At 39.2% G+C, this 9,503-nt stretch overlaps 1 protein-coding gene across 1 annotated transcript in view; it reads left to right on the top strand.

Moving 5' to 3' along the window:
* Positions 1-2,743: 2,743 nt before the first annotated feature.
* The window catches only part of LOC104928232 (contactin-associated protein-like 5), a gene marked incomplete at its 5' end in the record, with an annotated part of 70,068 nt that continues 63,308 nt past the window's right edge, over positions 2,744-9,503 (top strand). The window contains 3 exons of the mRNA XM_027276931.1: positions 2,744-2,958; positions 4,523-4,666; positions 6,109-6,382. Coding sequence (XP_027132732.1) covers positions 2,744-2,958; positions 4,523-4,666; positions 6,109-6,382 — 633 coding nt within the window. The remainder of the gene's footprint in view (positions 2,959-4,522; positions 4,667-6,108; positions 6,383-9,503) is intronic.

Here is a 9,503-nt window from a genome sequence, read left to right as displayed (position 1 = left end):
TTGTGTTCTAGAAATGACATTCCAGGGAACATACATTCCACCTAGAGAGTTGTGCTCACTTCAGCCTTCGCATCAGGGGAATGGAAATGGCTTAGCCATGCTTCTCGCAGAGAAGACGGTGAAATCAAGAACCATGTAGCCCATGGAATTGTTACGATTGTATTTGCCAGTATGGTGATTAACACATGACTTTGGCGTTATTAAGCACCCGCTACTGACCAACACTGAGTTAATCTGCCTCCTTTTTTCTTCCTTTTTTTGGGTTATGTACAACATCGGGTTCAGCGATTCGTCAGGGACAATTTGCCAAGCAGAAACGGTCCCATTTTGGATTTTTCATGAATTTGATCCCGCTTTGTGTGCGGGTGGGGAGGGGGGGAAAACAGCTCGCAGCTTTGGTCGCAACGACATTTTAGTACACAATTTGCATGTTAAATTGTATTTGGGACGTCTTCCGTATGGGGATTGAAAACCCATGAACATGGCGTTATAGCACCACGCTCTGCCACTGAGCTAACAGGCCTCGTTTTTCTTTCTTTTTTTGGGTTATGTCACAAATCGTTCCAGAATTAGTACGGGACATTGAAAGAGCAAATCGGCCCAATCTTTGTTTTCATGAACCGTTGTTCTCGGCTTTGTGTCGGGGGAGGGAAAACAGCGTGAGCACGCTTCCAGGGTGCAATACATTTTGGACCCATTTGATGTTTAAATTTCTACTTTGGGCCAGAATTTTACTCAAGTTGAACACCTTCTGGTTTTCGGCTTCGTATTGGGAATTAGGTTAATGTGAACATTTTATGAGAGAGATACCGGTCATTAAATCGAAAAATTCCACAAAATGATGTGTTTGTGCTGAGCAAATTACCTTACCTCTGTCAAACACCATACAAGAACCGTTGTAATTATTGGGCAAAAGGTTACACCAATGTTTGTTCAGCTCAAAGTCCGGTAACTGTGCATCCGGGGATCATTGCACTTAGAAAGCCACGCGGTTTCAACACGAAGGGACCGAACCTCACTCTTCTGTGATCCGAAGTCAGACACCTTGTCCTTTAGGCCACATGGTCACACAGTTGATATTCTTTTCTTAATTTCACGACTCAATTTTTCTGACCGATAGCAAAGAACCCATTTTGAATTTTTACTCAAGTGTGACCACCTTGTCGGTTAGCTTCTGTCATTGGGGATTAGGTTAACTTTTGACATTTTATGTGAGAGATAAAGGTATTAAATCTCAAATTCCAAAAAATGATGTGTCTGTGCTGAGCAAAATGCCCTTAACTCTGTCAAACACCATATCAAGAACCGTGTATTTAGTTGGCAAAGTTACACCAATGTGTTGTTAGGCTCAAGCTCTTAGTAAACGCATGTCCAGAATCATTGCACTTAGAAAGCCAGAGGTTTCAACCACAAAGGGACTCGAACCCTCAATCTTCTGATCCGAAGTAAGACCTTGTCCATTAGGCCACATGGTCACAGGTCGACGTTCTTTTCTTAATTTCACGACTCAATTTTTTCTGACAAAATGTGTTCCAGAAATGAACTTCCAGAGAACAATTAATTCACCTAGAGAGGCGTGATCACTTTCCAGCTTAGCATAAGGGGAAGTGAAACGGCGTAGCACGCTTCAGTCACAGAGAAGTGAAAGCAAGACATTTTAGTCCCATGGAATTGTTAGATTGCTACTGTTGGCTAGTATGGAGAATTAAGCCCATGACCTTGGTGTTATTAGCACCACCCTCCGACCAGCTGAGCTAACCGGCCTCCTTTTTTCTTTTTTTTTTGCGTTATGTCACAAAATCAGTTCCAGAGTTAGTTAGGGACAGTGCCAAGAGAAACGGTCCTATTTTGGATTTTTCATGACATTTGTTCCAGCTTTGTGTCGGGGGAGGGAAACAGCGCAGTCATGTTTTAGTCACCAGGCTAGTTCAATGCACTAACCAGCTACAGTAACTGGCTTCCTTTTGTAGATTTTTTTATTGAAATTGGCTTTTGGTTTTTGTCACCATCAGACAGACCAAAGACCAGAAGACTTATTACATTAATTTTCATGTTAAAGGCCAGTGTGACCACCTTGCAGTTTCGTTTTTGTGGACTGGAATCAGCTTAAATGGTAGAATGCTTTATTTGCCATTTTATATTACTCTTCTCTAATCTTCCATAATACGTATTTCTGCTGAGCCAAACCCTGTCAATTCCTTGAAATTCACTTTTCAAAGTAAAGCTCTTTCTAGTTGTTATTCTAATTTTCACATGCATTGAAATGGCTGCTATCGTGCAGTACAGAATTGATCTTTACTGCTTCACAATGTTGACTTTCCATGTTCCTGATCCATTTTGGTTTATTTTAGAGAATTTCCCCCCAAAAAATTTGTATGTTTTATTCATGACAGCTAGATAAAGCAAGTATGATCTGAAACTTTCACTTTCACGTTTCACTGTTCAGCTATCTGAATTGTTTTTTTTCACAGTTGGAAGAAAAAGAATTGTCAGTCACAATGTAACCCCAATTCTTTAGGAAATGTTCTTGGAAACTTTTCTAATCCACTCTTGCTGCCAACACGTGGACTTTTGTTTGTCTTTTCAGCACATATTAATTAATAAGAGAATTCTACATTTACAGTATCAAGGCTTTTTAGATCAATAAAAATTAGTAAAAAAGTGTTTAAAAATAGTGTTTTCTTTACTGGATATCAGTGATTCATGATTCATAAAATCGGTTATTTATCATCTATGAAATGAGTCATTCTTCATCTTTCTGTGATATTGTCAGATGACACGAGACTGAGGTTCAGCAGCAGTCGTGTTGCTGTCACGGTTGGCAGTCTGCTGGATGACCAGCACTGGCACTCCGTCATCATTGAACGCTTCAACAAGCAGGTGAACCTCACAGTGGACTCCCACACGCAGCACTTCCAAACCAAAGGCGAAGGAGATTCACTAGAGGTCGACTATGAGGTCAGTCCATCCTTCCAGTCATTCAGACTTGAACAACAGTTTCATTAGCATGCCATTATTGAGTGTGGTAAGGAGTGACTGACAGCTGGAGCTCTCAGGTGTTTGAAGGACATGGGACTTTAGTTGAATATTCTTTACATAAAATGAACTACATTAGAAACTGCAACTCCCACGGTGCATTTCAGTAAGTATTTCAGTTTATATATGAGTGGACATGAGGGTGAGCAACCAGTGTAACAAACAATTCATTTGACCTCTGTAACAGGTGGACAGTATTCATTTATTATTTGAATTTTGACATTGATAATGAAGTCATATTTTTTACCGGGTTGTCCATGAAACAACATAGTCAGAGTGCACAGGGAGTATTTAGTATGTATCTCAGATGAGTGTTTTGTAGTCCATCTTCTGAACTACACAGATCATGCCACTAACATTTGTGCAGTCGGATTCTCTGAACACCGTGGTCGTCTTCTCCTTACTCCTCATGAATTCTCCTTCACATCTTTCCTTGACCTTGTGACGTTTTCCATCGAGGTCAAGGGAAAGTGGCTAGGAAAAGAAGCTAATTGTTTGGACTATTTTACCATAAACTCCTTCTTTGGAGTTTTATGCAGATGACATTCATTATTGTTGCATTTACTGCCACCTTCTGGTCTTCACCCCTTCACTGTTTCAAAGTCCATTCTTTTAATAAATCCAGTTGTAATCAAAAACCCAGTTAGATGTGTGCCTATAGTAGAAACTACACTATTCAAATTGCCGTGCCCTATTCTTAATTTCCTTATGTTTGTGTTTTGTATTATGTTTGGTTATATTTATCATTGCAGCTTTTGTTAATACAAATACACATACAACTACTGTATTAGTACTTCCATACCCACCATGTGGTCCAGGGACCCTACCACTTCCTGTATTTGTACCCTGGATGGCATGATTAGTGATGTCACTGGATTAGCCCAAGTATGTAGGGGGTGAGGTAAACTAATGTAGGAATTATTTGTATTTATTTGTGATTTAATTTATGCATAGTTGCAATGTAGGTCATGATAAATCAGGTAAAAGTGTTTCTATTGTCAAGTTTGTAAGAATGTAACATTGTACAGTCACTGTATCAGGAGAACCAGTGGAATGACTAATGGTACAGTCTCTGTTTAGGAGTAGCTTTGTGTCTGTTGAGGGGAGAGCATAGTAAATGTCAGGTGTAGCTATGTTCATGTGATATTTATCTGATGTAATTTGCGTTACTATAACTTGAGATTTGTTGAGTTCAACATAGTTAACTGTTCAATTTTTTCCTACATATTTTCCTCATTATATGTGTAGCAGGGTTGCACTTTTTGTAAATGTTAAACAAATTGCCTTGAGTCAGCCTCCTGCTTCAGCCAATCTAGCCAGGCCTTCCCAACTACCTAATAGTGTAGTATGTAAGATTTAGGGGGATTTATTGCCAGAATATGGCATAAAATGTCTGATGTATAAAAGAAGATGAATTTCAGTTTGATATGATCATTGTTGATATGCTCTTATATTATACCTCTTCTGTTTGGTCTCTACATTACAGCTGAGTTTTGGAGGCATCCCGCTTCCCGGCAAACCTGGAACTTTCCTCAGGAAGAACTTTCACGGATGTATGGAAAACCTGTACTACAACGGAATCAACATCATCGACTTGGCAAAGAGACGCAAGCCACAGATATACAGTGTGGTGAGTGTTTGCCTATGATTTTATGTATGTTTTGTTTTGACTCCAGGGAAATGGTAATTTTACTCTACTACAAATCTCCAAACCTTAATCTACGTTATAAAAAGGATTAATTTTTTTAAGCAGTGTTAACGATTTTGGAAGGCACATATAAATGATAGGGGCATTAAATCAGTAGATGATCATATCATTTGCCTTCAAAATAAAAGCTACTCATTGTTTAACTATTGTACACTTTTAATGTTTGAAATGTTTTGTTTGCATTAGCAGCAGAGAGTGAGCAGTAAACTAGTCAGATATCAAAGACATCAAATTCCAAATAACAGTCAGTGTAAATTTTAAAACACATTTTAATGGTGTTTTTATCTTCAGTGTGATTGTATTACATAGCTCACACTATCAAACTTCTAATTAATCTAATTAGTGTGTTAAATCCCTTTGTTTACAAGAGACAAAGAGAGGCAGAGAGAGGCAGAGGGAGACTAGGGTCATGATGGAAGCTGTGCTGAGTTCAATGGGAGATTCTTCCTGAGAGGGGTGTGAAGGAGTCACATTGAGGATTGGAGAGCTCTGATTGTTTCATGCTGCCCTGCAGGCTGAGTTTGATAAGACTGCATATGACATGACCACTGAATTAAAGTTGTTTTTTCTTTGTTTTTGTATCCAACACCAAAGTTGAATTTGAAGTTGAACCGTATGGATTTCTCTAAAGTCTAAATATGTGGCCGTACATGGTTTAATCACTACCTCCTCATGTAGTTGTAGTTTCCATTGGAAGTTTTGTATTTTTTTTCTATACATTTGGTCTAATTTGTGTCTAACTAATGGAGGTACAAATGTATCATGTCCTATTTGAGTTTAATGCCTGTGAGATGTTTAGAACTGAAATTTTAGTAAGTTCTCTTGTCTGATTCAATGAAAAATTACAGCTGATGATTAACTTTTAGGTTGATCAGATTTCTGGGTTAGTCACACAGATTAGGGTTAGAAAGTCAGAATTTTGTCTTTCGTCTCAGTTAGGGTTGGGGTCACACAAATAAGGTTGTATTATCTCCTGCCTGGGATAGTTGTCATGTCAAATGGTGAAAACTGTGACTATGATTGAGAAGCTTGCTACTTGCTCTCAAATTTGGATATTTTCCCAAAGTGACCCAGAATTCAAAATGCAACTGGATTTCAGAACCCAACTCTAAAAACAAGCAGCTTTCCTGTGCGATGAAGAGTTAGAACCCACAATTCAGGTGAATTCACATTCTTCAAAACTTCAAAAAGTTATTAATACAGGATAAACCTGTCCAGTTGTCTGATTACTCATCTTCCTTAAACCTTTAGTCACTTTGTTCACAGACTTCAGCTTGGTTGGTGAAATGTCATTTTCCAAATGTATTTGACTAATAATCACAAATTATCTTTTAATCTTAAAGCGGGTTTTTGTCTTCCTCCAGGGAAATGTGACCTTCTCATGCTCACGGCCCAAGCTGGTGGCATGCACCTTCCTGAGCTCCAGCAACAGCTTCTTGTCGCTACCGGTTGCTGCACCATCCACCATCATGGGGGGTTTCTCCATTCTTCTACAGTTCAGGACGTGGAACCCTGATGGACTGCTGTTCTCTGCATGGCTGAGCCGAGAGCCTCAGAGACTGGAGCTGCAGATCAGAAACAGCCGGCTGCTCCTGACCCTTCACAGTTCGAGGCAGCAGAAATCAGAGGCCTTGGCCGGTCAGGACACAGCACACACACACACACACACACACACACACACACACACACACTGGAGCCATTATCTAAACTAAAACATCATTCATGCCTTAAAACCACTGAAAACCCAAATCCACAACAACCTTCTAACTGTGTAATTTGGGCTTCTAAAAAGTGTTACAAACTAGCTTCAATACAGATTCCAAATATTGTCATTTAAGTCTTTGTAAACTTTACTAAACAGAAAAATACAGCCTAAATTGAAGTTTCTCTTTTGCCGAACTGAAATCAGTTTAATTGCCTTGCATCTATTGAAGGCTATTGTAGGCATACAGTAAAGCTTAGTTTTTCAAAGACATTTCACCTCTCATCAAAGAGGCTTCTTCAGTTTTAATTGAGTAGTGGGGAGTTCCAGGTAGGCCTATATAGCTCTCTGTGGGGTCATCGATGCCTTGAGGGAAATGTGATCATAAACGCATCCCACCATCCAGTGGGCTTTTACAGTTTTTTCCATTTGCTTCAACACAATTTTGCAAACTAGGCTGGTTTTATCAAAATACTAACACAATTCGCCAAACCACACACCCAAACTGCAAAACACCTTGTATATCCCGCAAATTGAAGCACTGCAACCAAAATCAAACTTTTGCACCAGATGGCACACACTTCATTCGTATTCGTAGATTTTTGTCTAACCAGCTACACACTGCTGGGCATAATGAAAAGCACTCTCATCTTTAGTATGCTTTGTCATAATAGTAACATAGTTCAAACTGTAGAGAATTCTTCAGATTGTTTACATGCACAGAAATATTTGCAGATACACACACGTGCTATTGAAATATTTATTTATTTATTTTTTACCAAACAAGTCAGTGCAACGTATGCACAGCAGATATATTTACATTGGAGTGAACTAAAATATGCTCACAAAACAGTAAGCTGAAAAATACAATTACTCTCCCTCTTCCTCTTCCTCTCTCAGCAATGCCTTCCAAAGATGCTCACCTATGGTCTTTTATTGCTTACTTCCTGATTGAAGTCTTAACAATTACATAACACCATGTTTGGCAAGGTGGCACATATAGTGTCCAATGAGCTCATGTAGTGTCATTTTAAATGGCAGATTGTTGTGTCTTATTCAGAGAACCATGTCCAGTACACTTAAAAAGAGCCACTTCAAATTGCAAAATGTGTGTAAAGCAGAAAATGTTTCAGAAAAGTTTTGGAGATTTGAGATGAGGTTTTGCTCCCTGTGTGTCAGTTTAAATATTTGTGCTATCCATGTCATTTCAGTGTGTTAGCAACTGGACAAACTGTAAGGTCACCTGAGTGAAAGTGTGGATGGGGGCTGGTGGGCTCACCTGTAGGTTGTTGACTCACCCTGCCCTTACTTAGGTGTAGATAGTTGTTGTCTGGAAAGTTATCTTTGGACTGTATGTTAAGGTATGAACTGTTCAGGTGGACAAAATGGTTTCATTTACTCCTCTTTCAAACTATTTATCTTCCTTGCATAAAATTCGGACATTGCTGCCTTGTTAGCTCATCGTCAAACACACTTCTCAAACACCACAGAAACAAAATAAATCTCACCAAATCCAACTTGTTTAGTTTTTCCACTATTCCAACAATCATATACTCTGGTTTGGTTGATAATGCCTTAAGTTAACAAGTGGCATGTGTGAATCCTGGTAAAATGACTGTTTTTGTTAAAGGAGAAGGAGGAGAAGTAGGATAGATGTAAGGAGAAGTAGATGATGGTGTCAGTTCACTGTCAGAAAGGATGGTCTGTCTGCAAAGTAAAGTGATGAAAGGAAAGGAAGTTTTTCTTCACGGCCATTGCCAAGTGCTTGCTCATGCTGGAATTATTGGTCTCTGTAAATAATATTATAAAGAGTACGGTCTAGACCTGTATGCAAAGTGTCATGAGATAACTTTTGTTATGATTTGGTGCTATATATGCTAAATACTCAGTAGATATTGTTTAGGTGGATAACAAACATTTTGCTGCTCACCCATCCACAGCACTATATTGTTTAGCTTGTTCAGCTTCCAGTACTCACAAGGAACATGGCAATCAAAACAGTCTGGCACATCAACACACAAATTGGGAAGTGTTGACTGTATGAGGGGCCTCACACAAAATCACGAGGTACATCAACTTCTGTGTGGACAACATTTTTTCTATCTGAACTGTTATCCTAAGCCCTGGATCACAAGGAACTTCAAGATCCTACAAAAGAAAGTCACATACAGCAGAAAGATCGGGTTCAGACTACAGCAAACTAACATCAGGGATGGGATTGAATTGATGACACCACCATCTGGAATGGATGACACCACCATCTACATTGAACTTATTTCCACCAGAAAAAGGCTGGGGGCACAGTGAGGATCATACTTTTATTTCTCCAGTGCTTTTAACACTATACAACCAACATTGCTGGGAGACAGCAGCAGTTGTTAACCTAACTCTGTAGTGAGCAACACGGGGGTTAACTTCAGCTGCAACTCAGAGTCAGGCCACCTACAGAAGTTCTCTGTGAAGGAGGAAGAATACAAAGTTGATGACTTTGTTGGTTTGTGCAGACAAAATGTGCAGCTGAACACTAGCAAGATGAAAGGACTGATTGTAAATTTTGGCAGGACTAAGCTTTTGGTGACCCCTGTAACCATCTGAGGGGAGGATGTCAAAGTGGTGCACTACAAATAACTTGAAGTGTACCTGGATGACAGGCTTGAGTGGACTGGGAATACAGAGGCCCTTAACAGGTACTGGGCGTTATTGCACTTGGAGGCTGCTGAGGTTCTGCTGGAATCAAATTGGACTTACACTGTCTGTAACATTTGGCAGAAAACAATGTATGTTTTCAATTTACAACTTAAGTTCATTACATCTATTTTACACACCTTACAGCATTTTGCAATTTTTTAACGGACATCCCTTTGATGAAAGCTATTCTGATGAGAGGAGGGCAGTCTACTGTTTGTGCATTTGAAATTTTGATGCAGGAAATAAAACTTTGCATTTTTATCTTAACTATCTTAACTATGAGGTTGTATGTAGTTCCAAATGTTTTTTATTTACCTGGCATTATATTATATTCCCATAACTCACAGTCAGCATCACTCATTCAACTGT

This window comes from Larimichthys crocea, unplaced genomic scaffold (assembly GCF_000972845.2).
Source record: "Larimichthys crocea isolate SSNF unplaced genomic scaffold, L_crocea_2.0 scaffold714, whole genome shotgun sequence".
Classification (NCBI taxonomy): Eukaryota; Metazoa; Chordata; class Actinopteri; family Sciaenidae; genus Larimichthys; species Larimichthys crocea.
The sequence above is the reverse complement of the archived record's forward strand: the minus strand, read 5'-3'. Positions and strand labels throughout refer to the sequence as shown.